The 19,005-nt window shown below is 46.1% G+C and overlaps 1 protein-coding gene across 3 annotated transcripts in view; it reads left to right on the forward strand.

Annotated features, from left to right (window-relative positions):
- Positions 1 to 19,005, forward strand: part of NTRK3 (neurotrophic receptor tyrosine kinase 3) — a 218,904-nt gene that overhangs the window by 58,399 nt on the left and 141,500 nt on the right. For all 3 annotated transcript variants that reach the window (XM_039723236.1, XM_039723237.1, XM_039723238.1), the window contains exons 5-11: positions 879 to 1,036; positions 3,312 to 3,454; positions 4,016 to 4,157; positions 6,292 to 6,588; positions 10,099 to 10,122; positions 10,919 to 10,989; positions 12,694 to 12,796. In XM_039723236.1, the coding sequence (XP_039579170.1) occupies positions 879 to 1,036; positions 3,312 to 3,454; positions 4,016 to 4,157; positions 6,292 to 6,588; positions 10,099 to 10,122; positions 10,919 to 10,989; positions 12,694 to 12,796 (938 nt within the window). The remainder of the gene's footprint in view (positions 1 to 878; positions 1,037 to 3,311; positions 3,455 to 4,015; positions 4,158 to 6,291; positions 6,589 to 10,098; positions 10,123 to 10,918; positions 10,990 to 12,693; positions 12,797 to 19,005) is intronic.

Genomic DNA, 19,005 nt, shown 5'->3' on the forward strand with positions numbered 1-19,005 from the left:
GGTTTGACCTTTGGAGATGCCCTTCTGCTTTGGGGTGACTGAGCTCATCTTTAGCACTGCTGACTCTGCTGATCCCAAATTTCTTTGCTTTACAGTTGTGTGGGGAGATATTTTGTTTGTTCAGGCTGTAACTCCTAGTTTTGCTCAAATTATTGCAACCAGCTTTGGTAGCTCAGTCCTGGCTGAGCACTGGGCTATTCTCCCTGCTTGGACTTGGCCTTCTTGCATGTCCACAGACACCTGCAGAGCTTTAAAAATGTAAATGAAATGGTTAATAGGTTGGAAAATCAATTATAATAAACATTCTTTGTATATAAACTATGTGTAAGTGTGGTTTAAATGAAGTACATTAAAGGCAGTGCTTTTCTCCATTTCTCCTGGCCAGGTCAGCAGGGTCTCAGCACAGTGCTGATTGATTTGATTAAAATGCATGTTCCCCTGCACATTAGCTTGTGTTCTGGGTCACCAGGAGCCTGTGTTTGTACAAGGAACTTGGGAGAAGAGCTGCCAGCTTCTCTGAGTGCTTGTGGGGGCTTGGATTGTGCTGTGACTCTTCTGGGTGTCTGGGTGACAGTGGGACCAAGCCACAGTAGTGCAGATCTTGTGGTGAGGGGCAGTGAATGTGTCTGTGTGCTGCCCTGAGAGATGTAAAACCCTGTGTGCACTCATGAAGGAGACTGTGAATGCAGGGATGTGTGACTGTGGTGAAACCAGGAATAATAAGTGCCAGAAAACCCCAGGTGGATAACGCAGAGAAGATTCTACTTTAGCTCTTACACATGCTTGGTGGCTGTCCTCCTTGGGGATCCCAGAGCCAGGTGACAGCTCTGCTCATCCTTCCCCATCCCACCATCCTCTCTCACCTCTCTCTGCCGCAGGAGATTAGAGAGGAACCTTTTTAACTGCAGCTGTGACATCCGCTGGATCCAGCTCTGGCAGGAGAAGAGCGAGGCAAACCTGCAGTACCAGGATCTCTACTGCATGACCATGGATGCAGCCATCATCACTTTGAAGGAGATGAACATCACCCAGTGTGGTAAGGATCCCTGGGCAGGACACGAGGGAGGCCAGGAGGGATCCCTGTCCAGTCCAGCACCTCAGGTTCAGGAACCTGATGCAGCAGGAGCCCACCATGTGGTTGAGAACAAGAAGGTTGAAGCTGGTTGGGATAGTTTGTAGATTAAAAATAGAATATCTGGGTAAATGTGAGGCTGTTATTAATGTGCGTATGAAAGATATTGGGTGATTTGGGGCATTTTCTTCACTGCAATGCTGCTGCCTGACAAAGCGTCTGTAGTGAGGCTGTGTGATGTCTTGAAAAGAGCTGTTTCATGTAGATCTTCCTGTGCCTAACGAATCCTAGAAGCAGCATATTGTTAAAAGACACTGACACAGAATCTTCTGTAATTACTCTTAGGAAATACATGTCTCTATTCATTTTCTTTTGTTTTATTTTTCAATTGAAATCCCATATCTGTAGGGAAGAGCCAGAAGTGACTTTATATCTCTTTTTATTTCCTGCTGATGTTTAAAAGAGTCCAGCGGCCCCAGGAGCAACACGAGGCATGTTCAATAGTTATCCCTTTTTCCTTCACCTTGTTCACACATCAGCTGCCTGTTTGGTGTCAGGTTTTGCTCTGCTATTGCTATTACTGGAAAGCATCCGTTGCAGAGTAAGGAAAAAGAGATGTACCTTCCACAGAGCAATTAAACTGTCTGTACACAAGCAGCTGTCAAACTCACAAGCTGAAAAAAGGAGGAAAACCAGATTTTTTTTTTTTTATTTTTTTATATAATCATCCTCTGTACTAGGGATTTGGGCTTGTTGCTTGTAGCAGTAGTAGATAAACAGCATGCACGTTTGGATTTGCATGACTTGTTTTTTTTTAGTTTTTTTGTTGCTTTGTTGGTTAGTTGTTTTTTTTTTTCCAAGTTCACACTGTCCCTTTAAGCTCTGGAAATTGGCCAAAGTGTGCCTTTGTGTGGATGAGCTAAAAAGATTTGGGAGTGCTGTAATTTCCGCCCCACATGGGATGAATAAGCTGCAAAGATTAGATAACAACAAAAAAATCCTTAGGGATCAGGGACAGGAGGAGAGATGGCTCGATTAATGGTGGCATTAGACTGCAGGGGACAGCAGGGTGCTGATTTGGGAGGAAAAATGTGCTGGTGTGCAGGTAAGCATCTCCCTTGACCATGCAAACTCCTGGAAGGGCAGGGAGCCACAGTGGTCTGCTTTCCTCCAGAGGAGTTTTTCTGTTCATGCATTAAGACTCCAGGGATGTTGATTTATCCTTGTCCTTTGGTGCTGAGGGTAGGCATGGCTTGGTGTGGCCATGTTTGATACCAGCTCAGCCTGGAGAAGACCATACATGTCCTTCCCATCTCCCTCTCCACTATTCCTGCCACCTATGCAGCTTTGCCAGGTTTTGACTGCTGCTTTCTTTCTTCTGACATCACCCTAATCAGTACAATGCTCCTTCCTTCCTGGTGTCACTCTCTGATGGCCCTGAAAGGGTGTGTGTCCCCATCCATGACTTTGCCTTGGCGTGATGGATGCTGCTGCCCTGTGGTGGGACGGGACCACTGGTCAGTTCCTCCTGCCCTTCTTACTCAGTTTGCCTCTGAAAACCTCCCCTATTCAAGAAGACTCTTTGGCCTTCTTGCAACCAGCACTGTCTTGTTTCACATCACAAGGATATTTGGTGCCTGTGGCAGCAAGCAAGGAACTGGTGTAAATCAGAGCCACCATAAATCAGTGAATCCCTCTGCTACCACCGAGGAAGAACAAGGGCACCTTCTATTAGGAGAACTGCAGTTAATATGAGGACACATCCTTGGTCATCTTTTCTTGATTGTTATAAATTAGAGGGACACTTTCTTCACCTGGAATGCTGAGTGCTCTGTGCCTTGTCCCTGGAGGTGGGGATGCCTTGGCTCCTTTCCCAGTACACACATTTTTGTCATCCCAGGTGACTGCCCTCGTGAGCAGCTTCTGGGGGAGTAGAGAGATGGGTATGGGAGTTGTGTGAGAGGAACAGTAGCCACAACTGGACAGCAAATTTTGGATTCAAAGCTGATAAGAGCGTCTGCTCAGCTGGCACATCTCCAGTGTCTACTTTTTCCCCTGTCTCCAACACCCCTCCTTTTCTTGGTCGGCCAAGGCCATTCTGTTGCGTCATGCTACTCATCTCAGGGTGCTGGAGGCTGATTTGGAAAACAGCTTGGTGGGATCTGGGTCTACACACTTCCTGTGGCTGGCTGTAGAAAATTCTGCCCCAGACCTGAGCAGCTTTCTTTGGCTCCTCTAGACCTTCCTGAGATCAGTGTGAGCCACGTGAACCTGACGGTGCGGGAAGGGGAGAACGCGGTCATCACCTGCAATGGCTCAGGATCGCCGCTGCCGGACGTGGACTGGACAGTGGCTGAACTCCACTCCATCAACACCCACCAGGTAGGGGCTGCAACACCCCAGTGCTGCCTGTGCCCAGTGTGCAAGAGCAAAGCACACCCAGGGTTTCCCAGGTCCATGTATGCAGGGCAGAGGATCAGGTAGATGGTATGAAAAAAGAGAAATTGTGAAGGTGAAGCCATGCTCTATCCATGTGAGAAGCTGGGAACTCCCAGAAGGGAGCAAAACCTTTCTTCTGTATGGCCAGAAAGTGAAGATGAGAGAGCTTCAGAGCTCAGTGCTCCCTGATTGAATTAACTCTTGTGTCCTCTGATGGAACTCTAGTGAAACGAGCTGTTTGCAATAGCTAAGTAAGATTTTCTAGAGGCTGGCCGTGCTTATCAGTGCTACAATGCTTTGGCTCTCCCCTTCCCAGTATTTCCTTTTACAAGATGTGCTGTGTTTGATCAGGTGAGGAAATACCTCCCTTCACCCAGATCCCAGCTCTCTTTGGATTTTTAAGACCTCCTCACACAGAAACTGTGATCCTCCTTTTCTGGGTGGTAAAGGGGAGGAAAGGAGCCACCAGATACCAATTTCTGTCTGTATTTCTGGGATTTTTAGACCAACCTCAACTGGACCAATGTTCATGCCATCAACTTGACCTTGGTGAACGTCACCAGCGAGGACAATGGATTCCTGCTCACCTGCATTGCTGAGAACGTGGTGGGGATGAGCAATGCCAGTGTGCTGCTCACTGTCTACTGTAAGTACTAGTGGAGAGACCTTGCCCATACAGAGACCAGAGGGGCTGCCCTGGGAGCTGTTTGAATTAATGGCCACTTGTTACCTGTGTCACATTTGTTTCGTGGGTGAAGATTAGGAGGAGCTGAGCACAGTGAGCTGGAGGTGGAGTCTCACACAGCTCTCCCTCTCAAATGTCAGTAATTTTGCTTTCCTGATGCCTCCATTAATCTAGAAATGAGCACAAGAGCAGGGAAGGAACAGCAGTGGTAGTGGTGGGAATTTCCTGCCTTTGTCTTGGAAGATTCAATAGACTAAAGAAAAACCATAGAGGGACTAAAAATCTCTTAACAAAATCAAAGTTTCTTGTCTTGATGCTATGTGAAAGTTCAATGGCACCCTTGCTAAAGACAGTTTAAAGCTTGCCACTAATTTCAGGGATGTTAGGGTTTTCTCTCAGGTCAGATCCTACAAAGTTAAACTGCAAATGTCATATAAATGTGCACGTGTCAAATCTGAGCTGTTCACTTTTATCTGCAAGTAGCTCAACTTTCTTTGTGCTTTCTAATATAACAAAACCTTGACCTTAAAAGGAAGTTTACACAGCTTTGTGGTCTCAAGCAGCTGAGATTTGCTCTATTTTGCTGTGTCTGTAATATTTGCCCTTACTCTGTAGTTTGAAAATCTGTCCCCCACCTCAACCTTGCCATGTAGAGCAGAGACCCTTGTGGGATTCTGGCTACTCTTGGTAAACCCATTCATCCTGAGTGATGCTTTGCTACTTTCATCTTCCTTCCAATAAGTGCTATTGATGGATTGGAGGATGGAGGTAATTAAAGTTCAGCCCAGCTCAGAGCTGACTGGTCAGCAGATGGGTGTTTTTTGCACGGTGTTTTAGCATCTGTTCCTCCACCCCTTGAACAGCACTATTCCCATGCTAATTTTCACCCGTGAAATCCTCTAAGCTGCTGACAGTTTCTGCTACCCTTGCTCTTGTTGCACAGAGCCATCACTCAGGCTGTAATTTTACACTGGAAAGATCTGGGTTTGTGCATGTAGGTGGCTGCCTGTTTTGAATCCCCTTGCCAGGAAGATATGAACAAGCCACATGCGGATCTGGGCTCACAAACAAAAGAGGGTGGCTGGGACACAACTGTGTGGTTCAGGGTAGATGGGCGCTCTTGGGAGGATTTTGCTGAGCTCCAACCAGCTCTGCACCCTTTTCTCTTTTGTCACCTTAATTGACTTAAAAATTTACTGTCTTTTTTCACAAAGATGGGTAAAATTTGGTATGTTGGTTTTCTTCCTTGTGGATGTTGAATGGATTGTCTTTGCAGCTGGATGGTAGCAGGAAAAGGAGAGTTTTAGGGAAGACATACATCATTGTGTCATGTATCTTTGCACAAAACTTGTTCTTCTAGTTCAGACCTTGCCAGCCTTGGGGTTTGGGACCTTAGGTGTAGGCGTTGTAAATGGGGTTTCAGAGGCTATAGCAGAGCAACATTTGAATTCTCGGTGTGTCCCAAGGGGAAGACAATGCATATGCAATAAATTGCAGGTGGAGTTTTTGCTTTTCTTATCCCTCTCCCATTCTACTCCCTTTAATTAAAACACCCCTGGAGGCTGTTCGGCGAGTGAGAACTCCTTTGGGATATTCAGGCAGTCAAAGCCCCCAAGGACAGACAGTCTCTGAGGGATGTTTGCTTCCACAGCTATGCAATCCAGAATTGCTCGGTGTGACTGGAGACCTCCCACGGGCACCTTGCACATCTGTAATGTAATGTAAGAGTGCTACGTCACCGTGTCCTCCTTAATGGGGACAGGCAGTCTCCCCAGGATCCCTTGGGGGAAGGAGAGCAGCAGTAGATGTGTGGACAGGACAGGTCAAGCTTAATTGTTTCTGGGCTGGTGAAATTTCCATCCCTGTCTTTTATTTATACCCCTGTTTGGAAGGCCAAGAGGCCTGGCCATGGCTCAGACCCTCCTTTGAGGGAGGGTGGAGTGGTTCTCGTGACAGCGCTGCTTCTTTACAGACATCCATGGGAAGAGTAGAAGGAACAAGTGATTTTGGAGGTTTTCAAAGCATTTTCCATGGTGCACAGAGTGGTGACGTTGGGTGGAGGTTGCTGTGAGCCTGCCATGTTTCTCTCTGCTAGATCCCCCTCGCATCCTTACTCTGGAGGAGCCGGTGCTACACATGGACCACTGCATTGCATTTGCAGTGCACGGGAACCCAGCTCCCACCCTTCACTGGCTGCACAATGGCCAGGTCCTCCGCGAGACAGAGATCATCCGCATGGAGTTTTACCAGCAAGGGGAAGTCTCTGAGGGTTGCCTGCTCTTCAACAAACCCACTCACTACAACAATGGCAACTACACGATTGTGGCCACCAACCAGCTGGGCTCAGCCAACCAAACTATCAAAGGACACTTCCTTGAAAAGCCTTTTCCAGGTAGGCTATTCAGTTTATCTCATCAGGGCTCCTTGCAATCTGAAGGTCTTACCACGGCCCTGCCAGGAATCCTTACACCTCAACAAGGCCTTGACAACCCAAGATGGCTTTGTCTGAACATCAGGTTGGAAGAGGTGACTCCTGGCAGTGTCTTCTTCTGACCAGTATGATTTTCCTACACAAGTGTACTTTGGTGTCATATGAACTCTTTAATGCTGGGAGAAGTGCTAACTGCTTTAGATATTTTTATTTTGTAGCATATTCTGCAGTGTATGTATATATTTATTTTAAAGACCTTTAGGAATTTCCATGGGAATAGGATGTATGTTTGGCCAATTATTTTGGATTTCCTTTTGTGTGCCCCAATGCTGATTTTTTTCTAGAGAAAGTGTTCTGCTGTGTGGTAGTCATAAGCTATAGAAAGGAAAAGCCTTTGAAGTGATGCAGCCTGTCCCTTTGTTTTTTTTACTTCTAGCTTGCATTTGTGAAATGATTAAAGCTGGATGCAGTGGTGTCAGGATTGTTTTCTTTCCGAATGCAATATGTGCAATTCCAGGATGACAGGGCTACAAAAGATGCGACAGCTCAATTAGTCACTTTGCATCAGTTTGCTGGGATTTCTTAACTGATTGCTTGGAATTCCCTGTTGCACTCCCTGGTGATTCACAGCTTAAGTGAAAAAAAAAAAAAAGCGTTTGAGGACATGAAGATCCATCTCTGGGAAGCGCTGTAGAGACTTTTGTGATGGCCTGTCTGCTCTCTGGGAGTATCCCTGGCAGTGCAACACCACGCTGGCCATCATGGAGTTAAGATCTGTGCTGCCTTCAGGAATGATGCCATGAGAAAGTGGCAGCTCTAAATTGGCCCCTGCAGCCCAAGAAAATCCAGCAAAATAGGGCGTTTGCTAAATATAGCAAAATACCAACGGTACTCTCATTTATTATTTATATCACACCATATATGTACACAGAGTTTTCCCGCAGGTCAAATATCATAAATGCAAACCCAAATCTCTGCCTTGAAGATCTGACAATTGAACAAATGAGCTGATATGGATGGGAGTGGAAAATTTGTATTCTGACTTCAAGGATGCTGCCCTGTTTGACTATCTGACCTATTTATGTTTCCTTCTGTCAGGGCAGAAGAGATTATCAAATGTAGGTGGGTGAGGAGAGGTGTGCAGGTTTGCAGTCTCAGCTCTGTCAGGTCCCACCTTTGTGACTCAATTTGCCCAATTGTGAAATGAGGGCAGCTCCTAAGCAGGTGCTAGACCTGCAGGAAAGGGAGGCAGATATGCTGTTCTGGAGAGCTGATTTTGGAAAGGGATCTGAGCCACGCTGTGGTGTGGAAAATCACATTGATGTTTGAAGAGCATCCTGTGTTAGAGGCTCTGGGAGAACGGGATTCTGTGAATATATGTAAAATATTGCCCTTGTGAATGCAGCTCCACCCATGGCTCATGTGCTGTTGGTGTGGGGGGCTTACTGACCCTGGACCATCTCTCAGCAGGAACTGACCCATTCCCTTTATTTCTTCTGATCCAAAGTCCCAAGCCATTCCTCACCCTGGCAGGCCCTGTCAGCCCAATGCAGGATGTAATTTACTTCCCTTGAAGCTTGTTGCTTCGTCCACTACCACAGCTGGCATATACATTCACTACAGCTGACGTTTATAATTTCCCATTTGAAGGTAGATTCCTTCAGAAAATGCCACACACTGAAGGTTCCCCAGTGTGGCTCATTCAAGCCCCTTGTTGCTTACAGCAATTCACAGGTGCAAGGACTTTGCTGTCACTACCTAGGGTGAGACTATTATTCTTAGTTAATTAATGAAAGCACAGTGCCTGGAAGACTTTGTCAGCATAGAAAAGGAACTATGACCATATATTTTAGCACTCCCTGGTCAAAAACCTCTCATCCAGGCTGAGAGGAGCAAGGTGCAGTTAGAAGCTGGGATCTGGGACATGTAAGCTGCATGCTATACCTGCCTTCTCTCTGATGCTGCAGGGCAATGGCTCCCAGGACAGATTTGTGTCATTTCCTCTAAAAATCTCATTGCATGTTGTCATTGGTATCTCTGCCACAGGCTACCAACTCCTTATTTAATCCACAAAGGTTAATGTACCTGTGATGAATGTTCAGTTCTTTGAGAACTTCTCACAGAACTCAAGTTGGCCTAAATTTCTTGGCTATTTTTTATGCTTAGAAAAATAGCGTTTAATGGAAAAAGAACCTTTTTGTGCATTTCTGTTGAATTTGCTTAGTCCAGCAGAGAAAAGTAGAAAGGGAAAAATGTAGAAGCAGCAAGAATTTTATGACTAGACTCTGCCTTAATAGAGAAGAAAAAGTGTCCAAATAAAATATCTTTTTTTCTTTATTTTTTTCCCCTCTTGCTAGAAAAAGCCAAGGAAAGTTACTCTTCTGCTTGCCTTAAATATTTGTTCAGGTTTTTTCCCCTGGTTTGGAAAGCCATGTTTGTCACCTGGAGTTTGTTTTATGCTCCCCTTCCAAGCCTCACCCATGCTCCAATGTGAGCATTCCAGCATCCTTCCAGGAGCCCTCTGCCAGCAGAGCTGTGTAAACTCCAGTTAATATGGGGCTCAGTTTCATACATGGGCAAGTGAGTTGGAAGCTGACATGATTCTCACTCTGTGTAAACTGAGTGTCACTGAGGGCTTTAGACCTCACTGTTTGGGGCTTGGCCACCTCTGGAGCTGAAGGAGCTTTGCTGAATAGGCTGGAGCAGCCAGCAGGCTGACAGCAGGGCCTGCTCTTGTTGTCTTGGGCAAGAGGCAGCTCTTGGACAGCCTCCCTGTCCAGTTCAGAAGCTATCAGCTGTTCTGAGTGGCTCATGAATATCAGTTCACAGGAGGTCTCCTCTAACTCCCAGCCCCAAGCTGGGCTCTCCTCCACGGGAGCTGGTCCTCATCCTTGAAGGATTTCATCCATGGGTGCACACTGCCATGCAGGGCAAAATCTGTTTCTCTCCCCTCCACCTCCATCCTGCAGAGCCCTGTGTGTCTGCTGAAGGCGGGGTGTTTATCCACCATTCAAAAGTGCTACTTGTTCTCTAATTTGGCCTCACAGTAGTATCCCTCCCTCCTCTTTCAGCCCAAGGTTCTCCATCCTGACGTCCAGCTTGTCCTGCTGGCACATGTGCTGCAATTTCCAGACACAGCTGCCCAAGAGGAAAAAATATGAGGAGTTGGTTTCCTGGGCTCTTTGAGCTTTGCTGAAGGCAAAAGTGCTACTTGCTCTCCATTTTGGCCTCACATTAGTATCCCTCCCTCCTCTTTCAGCCCAAGGTTCTCCATCCTGACGTCCAGCTTGTCCTGCTGGCACATGCGCTGCAATTTCCAGTCACAGCTGCCCAAGAGAAAAAAAAATATGAGGAGTTGGTTTCCTGGGCTCTTTGGGGTGGTGGAGGATATCTGAAGCGGGTGGGGAAGGAGACTCCCCTCCCTTTGCTGTGCTGCTAACTGTGTTGCCTCTCTCTTTGTCCTTTCCACAGAGAGTACGGACAGCTTTGTCTCAAGTAAGTGTCTCCTTGCCTTTTGGATACTGTGGCTGGTTTATTTCTCTCGTTTCCCCTTCCCCTCTGTGATTTACATAGGAAGACTGAGGAAGCCAGAAGCAGGTTGGGGGAGGATACACACAGCCCTGGCTTCCCTGTGCATGAACAAGATTGTTGGGGAGCTTGTGACCAGTTCGATAATCTCAGGATACCAGGAGATGTTCATCTGCATCTAGTGGTTCCCAAAGAAGGTCCTATAAAGGAAATGATGGCTGGTCGTGCTGTAGCAAAAGGGATCTTAATTTCATGCAGGCTGGGCTGTCCCCAACAACAACATCTCTCTGGTGCGGGCTGGGATGAGAAGCAGAACTCAGTTCTGTCATGTTTCTTCAGCAGATTCTTCCTTCCGCCCAAAAAAACACCACACACCACAGAAAACATTCAACTTACTCTTTGTTCAGATCAAGTTTTGCTGGGGTCAGTTGTGTTTTAACCCCACTTAGCTCAGTAGATTTCTGAAAACTAGGAACAGGGCTCAAAGGTGGTGGGAACCTATTCCAGGACACCAGGCACCCAAATGTTTCTAATTTGTGAGGCTGGAACAACATCAGCATGGTGCTGGCCTGTGTTTTCTCTGCTGATGTGCACAGGGAACTCTCTGATGGTTGATTTGTGCCTTCTCAAACAGAAAGCTGCAGCCTCTTTTAGGGGTGAACTGAATCTCCTTAGATCAGGCACTGCTGCTGGAATGTGCTGGTGCCTTGGGAGTCCCACGGGAGCCACACTGAGTGTTCTGTCTTTGGTGTTTTGGTTTCAGTCGGTGATTATGAAGTGAGTCCCACCCCACCGATCACTGTGACCCACAAACCAGAGGAGGACACTTTTGGGGTGAGTCCTGGTCTCTTCTCTACTGAACTGCTGAGTATTTGTGTTTCTCTGCTGTTTTGAGATGTTTGCAAGGGAGATCTCTTCCTTTATGACTCAAGACAGCAATCAGAAGGATTTTGTGGCTTGCGTTGGGCAGGTAAAATACTGACACAAACCATCTGATCCTCTTGGGTCTGCAGTGTGGAACCAGAGGACCCTTTGAAAATAAGGCATCCTGTGAAGTCTGTGCTGGCAGGGTCAAGAATTCTCACTCTTAAAAACTAGCACCCTGAGAACAAACAAGCAGGAAATTGTGTGTTTTGGACTCTTATTGATCTGTTAAGCTTAGCCTGGTGAGGGACCTGGGTTTAGTTTGGTTCAATCCTGTCAATGTCTGTTTGCCCTCTCTCCTGCTGTGCAGGACATGCCTAAAATGAAAAAGGAAAGTAAGTCTAGGGCTTATCACATCTCAGCATTGTCTTTCTTCTGCAGAATCCCAGGAGAAAAAAGAAAAAAAAAGTGTGCATAAGTATTAGAAGAAAAAAATTAGCATGTTACACAATTGCTCTAATTCTGTGCAAGTTTTAAGATACTGAAATCCACGAGGTGTCAACACAACAAGCAAAACTCAGTCCACCCTGGTTTCAGTTCTCATCTAACAGAAAACCTCCTTTAACTGAAGTGAAAGCTTTGAACAGTGAGGCTGGAGTAATAATGTGCACTGATTATTAAATATAAAGTGTAGAAAACAAGCTGGGGATGAAAATAGAGTGTAAAATAAAAATTTTAAAATATTATAGCAAATGTACCGAGAGCAGGGAAAAGGATTGCAAAATGAAATTACTTCTTCTTAGTTAAATGATGTATTTTCTATTATAGCAGAATACAGTTTTGTAAAAGGAAGCAAAGTCTAAATGCATCACAAGACCTAGTACAGAACAATTGGACACATGCCAGAGAAATTGTTGTTTACATCAATGCAATAAAAAGTATTTTGAGCAAAGACTTGAAGGAATAAATATTCATAAATATTAAAATGAGCCTGGGATTGCAAACCCTTTAGGGCAAGGAGGTTTCTTTCCCTGCTTGTACACTACCACAGTGGAACCACAGCTCCAGTGAAGGACTTGGACATTGCCCTACTATAAATATTTACTAGTAAAATTACAATAAATAAGGATCTGTTAGGGGCTTTTGGAAAACTCAGATGTTTTACAGGGACAAACTCCTTAGTTCTACTTAATTTCTTCTGTTTTCTCTTTGTGTTGTGTTTTTTCCCCTCACTCTGTCTTGAGGGATTTTTGGATGGAGGCAGAATTGTGCTCCCAGCTGAGCTTTGAATAGCTTTATTGTTGTGATGTCATGGCAAAGAGGTGATGTCAGAAATGGAGGCTTGGGCTGTGATGCAGAAGGGAGAGCACAGGCATTGGAGCAGAGGCCTTTTTTCCCTGAAGATATAGGGAGTGAGAGGCTGGGAAACTGGTACCAGAGCAGCATCACTGATGGGAAGGTCCCAGACCTCCCAGTCCTGCAAAAAACCTGTAATGCCTCCAAGCTGTGCCAGGGCTTGCTGCTTTAGCTTGTGTTTTCCTCCATAGCTGATATCTGCAGGGGTGCAGCAGATATTGTGAGCCTATAGAGAGGCTAACTGAAAAAGGAGGTGCTGTATTTCTGATTTAGATTCCTAAATTCCTCTGTGTTGACTCTAAGGCTTTTTCCTTCCAGGTTTCCATAGCGGTTGGGCTGGCAGCTTTCGCTTGTGTCCTCTTGGTCGTGCTCTTTATTATGATCAACAAGTACGGCCGGCGGTCCAAGTTTGGGATGAAAGGTAGGTGCAGTCGCCTGCCCTAGCAGGAGGCACCTTCCAGGATTGCCCAGCTCTTATTGCACATGTGGAAAGGTGTTGTGGCTTTATTCCTGCAATGCAAAGCCCTCTAAAGGGGGTGCAGTCCTCTTCTGTTTGTTGAGAGAGTAATGGAGAGACGTGGGCTGGTGCTTCTCACCTGTGTGAGCTTCTGTGGGCAGAAGTGTGGATGTGTGTTCCTTCTGAGTACATAACTGCATCTACAGGTTGTCCAGGAGAGCTTTGAGTCTGCTCTCTGCAGCCCTGCATTGTGTTCAGGACAGCAGGGTCTTGTGTGAAATCTGTTTTATGGACTTGGTGGTGCACTGGCTGCAGAGAACAGGGTGTGCAGGGGGGACAGAAGGATGTGAAATTGGTTTGAGTTCTCTTGGGAAGGCAGGTGCAGCCACTCCGTGCCTATCTCTGAGTGAGGACTGAGATGCTGCTGTCACTTTATGTCCATACTGGGAAGGCAATGGTGTGGAAGGTCACTTTCTGATGACTCTCTGATGAAAGGTTTTCTCCTCTGTGTCATGAATAACAACTTTAGAAATTTATTTCAACTGTCACTGATAGTGACTGTGAAGTGAGAAGGCATTTGATGTTTGCAGGCAGAACTGGTGTCTGTCCTAGGGGGCACCAGCTCTGTGGTGAGACAGAGCCAATTCCAGAAGCAAATAATTCTGTGTCATCTGCTTTTTGTGACTCTGCTGGTATCTCCAGCTGGGCAGTTTTGGTGGTACCTGGTGAAGGCTGAAGGAAGAGCCTTCACATGACAAAGTAGTTCCCAGACTAACTGGTGGCTCATGCACACACTGTTTGAAGCCAGGCTTTGACAAACACAAACTTCTCCCAAGGCTCCCGAATCACTGCCTATTTCCTGGCCTTGCTGTGGTCTCTGCTTCAGGGCAGGTTGATAGGTTTGGGAATGTTCCCTGCACTTGCCTAGGGCTTTGTTTCCTTCACGTAGACATTTCCTGAGTGGGTCCAGATGGGATTCTGGCTGGAGCTTCTCCTATGCATCCTATGGAGATAGAAGACAGGACATTTAATTAAATAGTGAATCTTCTACACCAACTTAGGAATATTTAGTCCATATGTCCAATGATAAGAACCATCTGGTGGAGTGTACTGACTGGTGGGTGGAGTAGAGGAATGGAAGACATGGTTCCTGGGATCAATTCCCAGCTCTTCTACTGACTCACTTAGTGGCCATAGGCAATTAGCTGTCTTAACCTCTGCCTCTGCTCTAATTTCCCCATCTGTAAAACTGGGATGATGCTATGTGCTTTCTGGAGGGATTTGTCAGAACACTTTGGAAGTACTTGGGCATGTGCCACTGATGGAGCTTTGAGATACAAATATGAAAAGGAAAAGTAACATCTGACTCCAGTGGAAGAATCAAAAGGGGAGTGAAGTGAGCCTAATGTGAGTAACAAGTCTTGGTGAACAGATGTGTGTATGTGTTTAGAGGTGTTTGGATAAGTATGTCAGTGGATATTCTGCATTCCCAGAAACCAGAGGGGTGCCATAATGGGCTCTTGTGTGTGAAGTTTAATGGAGGAAAAATTGTTTAGCTAGAACAGTCTGCTTTCCTTCTCATCATGCCATGTTTCTTCCAATTCTGATTTGAAACCCCAACCCTGCAAAGATTTTACACGTTTTATTGGCTTTGCTTGGAGAAATGAAGTTAACAGATGACAAACACATCTTCAAAACTGGGGAGATTATTAAGTCACAATTGTCACAGGCACTACCTTACACCTCACCTACTCACACTGCCCAAACTCTGCTCTGTTCAGTTAACTCTTGGGCAGGAGACAGCCTTTGTGGCATCCAGTGTGTTATCATTTACCAAGGAAAAAAAAATCCAAACCCTGAGTCTTTTTGGGCAAGTGCATCGCTGATTCGGGAGCTGTTTGTTGCCAGCTGATATATTGCCACTTGTTGTTGAAATCCCAGCTTGGCAGGCCTGCAGGAGCAGGTTTTTCCTGTTGATTTTGTCAGATACAGAACATTGTGTGCTCGTGTTGGACATGTTACCTAAAGCACCTCATGAGTCTTTCTGAGTACATCTTTTTCCTTCTGCTTCTCCAAGTGTTGAGCAGATGGTTTATTTCCTAGAGAGAGGTGAGTGTGGACTGACAAAGTTGGATATCACGTTTTGTTTGGAAGGCTCCCTGGGCTGGAGCCTGCTGGATTGCCCACCAACCTTAGAACCAGGCCGCCGAGTGTCCAACACCCCTTTGTGGAAAGAAAGGCGTTGTGGCTTGAGAGACGTGTGCTGGGAGAGGACTTTGTCTTCTCCTGGCTGGTGGCACACCCTCGGAGCACTGCAGCAGAGCCCTGCCAGAGCCAGGCCGGGTTTCTGATGCAGGGTGGGAAAGCCTGTGGAGCCGAGCGTGCCTCCGCTGGGCCGGAGCGCTGGCACCAACAAAAGCTCCTTTGAGAGCGGCTCTGACGCGCTGTGCTGCTCAGCTGAGCTGGCCCAGCCTGGCTCCCGGCCATCCCTCTCGCCTTCCCCTGCTCCCTCCGGAGAGGGCATTCATGAACGGGAACGGCGGAGGTCAGAGCCCCTTTCTGGCTTTGGCTGCTCTGGCTGGGAGGGAACGGGGTGGGCTGAGGCAGCTGGGGGGAGCCGGGAGCTCACTGGAGCTGGAGTGGTGGAGGCGGCAGGGAAATGGCAAACAAAGCTCCTTTTTTGTTGTGGAAAGTGGTGTTCCGTGAGCAACAGAGAGGCAGTGGAGCGAAAACCACTGGGAGAAATGAATGTTAAAACTGAGACTCGTTGAAGTTGCAGAAATGCAGCCGCTTGCTGAAGGGTGTTGTTCCCAGAGGACAGGCTGGGATGATTTTTAAAGCCTTGTGTTAGTGTGGGAAAAAGAAAAGGGTCTTAACAAGCAAGAAATTGAAATTTGGAGTCCTTTTATTTACTCTGTGTCCCAAGGGGGTGGTTTTTTTTTGGATGGGGTAGACCACGTGGGAATAAGTAGCCCAATAGTCTGCTCCCAGTTGCTACTTGGTTCAGCTCTAGGGCCAGTGTCCCATGTTCCCTGAGTGCCCACCCAAGGTGGAAAGCTTTATACCTCACCTCCTGGGGTCAGGCTTGTCACTACAACCCTTGTAAACAGTGTCTTCCAATCCAAGTTTAATCTCAGCAAATGACAGGAAATGAAATTTTGTAGTATAATAAAAAAGCCACATGTATGTCCCAGGACTAAGAAAAATTAAATTTCATGAAAGAATAATAATGGCACAGAAAAGATCTGGGGCATACAAAATGTTTGGATGGCACAGTGATAGAGGGTGTAAATACTTAGGTTGATGGATTAAAATATATTCCCCTTTTAGTTGTTTTCTGTTACATTTGCAACTGCCTCGGGATGAAGGACGTGTACTCATGCATATCTGTGATGTATTCCTGGTGCTGCACAACTTCAATAAAAAACAAATGGAGTTAGCTGAGATATGCAGAGAAAGGTGCTAGAGGAAATCTAGAGACAAGAGCACTTGTAGTTTTGCTGAGATTAACTGTTTTCCAGGCTCTGAGATTAAAAACTACTTCCATTGTCCAAACAAGATTTTCTTCCTTGAGTGGAGCCATTGCCAGCTAATGGTTCAGACTTGGTTACAGCTGGCAAAGACTTGATTGGTTTTTAATCTGATTTCCTAAAGAAATAAGGCGTGTGATCATGCTGCCTCTCTGCACACACACAAGTGTGTGTGCACAGCTCTGCCTGCCTGCATTTCCCCTTTCTGTGCTGCAGCTTCTGCATGTGCTGGCCACTTTCACCCACAGGAGAAGGAACAGGCCTTACAGACGCACTTACAGGGATCATGGAATTAAAGGAACTTAATAGAATGACAACTCAGGTCATGTCCTGCTGATAAAAATGCCTCAAGGCTTTCTGGACATCAGAGAATTCATCTGGAAGCTCAGCCTTGGACAGAAAACCACAGGGATCAGGCTTTCAGGGGGTCTGCTGTGGTGGGTGGTGTGCACGTGTGTGCACATGCATATATGTGTTTTCTTTCTGAATAAACAGAAACAGCAAGGAGGTGGGGGAGAACCAAATGAACAGTAAACAAATACTGCCCACGCTTTCTGTAATGTTTCAGGAATCCCATTGCTATCAGTTTATTTGATATTTGCTCTAATAGCCCTGATCAAAGTGCTGGCACTGCTGATGCGCATGTGGATGTCAGAAATACTTGCAGAGCTGTTCCATTGTAATTTAGTGTTAGTTAAAAGGTACTTAAAGCAGTTGCCTATTTGATTATGATTGGGGGCCATTAACATTTTTTTCCATAAACAGATGGTTACTGTCCGCTGAGTTGATTGCAGAACAATTCCAGAGTTCTAATTCAGGAGGAGCTGCTCCTGCAAAGATATCTTGGGTGCCTGGCTTTTTACTTTTGTTGATTTGGATTTTTAATTTGTTTTTTAGGTTTTTTTTTCTAGTTTTTTTTCCTCTTTTTTTCCCCTCTTTCATTATGTAATTATTGCCATAAGTTCAAAAGGGGGGGAAAAATATATATATATGTACATCAGAGACATGATCTGCCTTTCAGATGAGACTTAATTCCGTCCCATGTTGCCTTGGCCAAGCCTGGTTATAATCATACACTGATTTTATTTTTTTTCTCTCCTGATTATTTCTTGTATAGGCATGGACAAACCCTCTGCAGCTTGGAGAGCCTGCATATCAAGGGTTTGCTGCTCAGGAGAAATCTGTGATCAGGGCCCTTTCATTCCTTCCTCCTGGGAGCCTGCCATGTAGTGGGAGCAGGAAGAAAGAGCAAAGTACTATCAATCTGGCACAGCTACAGGAGAGAAACAGCCATACATCAGCAGCCACGGCTAATTCCAGGGATTTGGGATGTATGGCTCTCCAGAGCAATGGGCTGGGAATGGGAACCCTTTGCTGCTGTGTTCTTAGAGCTGGGTGTGAGATGTTCTGAGCACCTGAAACATCTGAGCAGAGTGGCTGCATGGGACAGATGGAATTCAGGGGTTCTCCTTGCTGCTATCCTTCAATTTGTTTGCAAATACCCTTGGTATACTTCCACTCCTCAATATTACTTGGATTTATTTGCCTGGGAAGAGGATTGAAAGGGCATGTGGTTTCACTGGGGCTTCCTTCTATAAATACCTGCTTATACTCTGCTGCAGCGCAAGCTGTGCTATTTTTATGTTTATTTATTTAATGCCTTCAAGGTGATAAAGCATAAAGCTCTTTGAGCTGCTGAATATTGCTTTCTATGACTGCCTGAAAGTAAGTTGTAGATTGGTGGGGGTCAGTGTCAGTGTTACCTTCTCCAAGGTAACAAGCAACAGGTAACAAGCAACAGGTCAAGAGGACAAGGCCTCAAGCTGCACCATGGGAGGTTTAGATTGGATATTAGGAACAATTTCTTCACTGACAGGGTGGTCATGCATTGGAACTGGCTGCTCAAAGAAGGGGTGAAATCACTGTCCCTGGAAGCATTAAAAAAGCATGGATGTGGCACTTAGGGACACATATGGTGGTAGAACTGACAGTGTTAGGCTAATGGTTGAACTTAATGATCTTAGAGATCTTTTCCTGCTTTAATGTTTTTTTGGCAAGTGTCTCCCCCTCTGCTGTGCCATGCAGTCCGTAACTGGTGTGGTGGCAGCAAGGGACAGCTGCTGTGAAGCCCTGGGTTCTGTGGCAAACCTTTGAGAGATCCCACCTGTCCCCTGAGCTGCTGTGACTGTGACAGGCTTCTGCTTCTCCTCTTTGCAAAGGCAGATCCACGCTCACTCCAGCAGTGAAATGCTCTCACCCTTTGTCCCTCAGTTCAGGTGGTGCTGCTCTGGTGAAGGCTTGGGAAGGTCACACTGTTCCTTGGTGCTGTCTGAAGGGGCAGGGAGACACCCTTGGCTGGACAGGTGCATTGAATGACCCTGCAGAAGAAAAGGTCAGGATTTATTTATTATCAGATCTAAAAATAAAACATTTTCCCACTCCCAGAAGTATTAATAGGTTATTTATAAAGGAAATGTAAAGTGCACTGACCGGCCATTATTTATTTCCGTTTCAAAACCCAGGTGTCTTTTTTAGGCCACTGCTGAAAGCAGGAAAAAAAAAATCAGTGGTGTTTAGGTGACCCAAGAAGCCCCAAGCTGTTTCACAGCATATCCCTGCAGGTCCTCCCTCCCTGTGCATGAC

Source organism: Passer montanus, unplaced genomic scaffold (assembly GCF_014805655.1).
Source record: "Passer montanus isolate IOZ18808 unplaced genomic scaffold, ASM1480565v1 scaffold5, whole genome shotgun sequence".
NCBI lineage: Eukaryota > Metazoa > Chordata > Aves > Passeriformes > Passeridae > Passer > Passer montanus.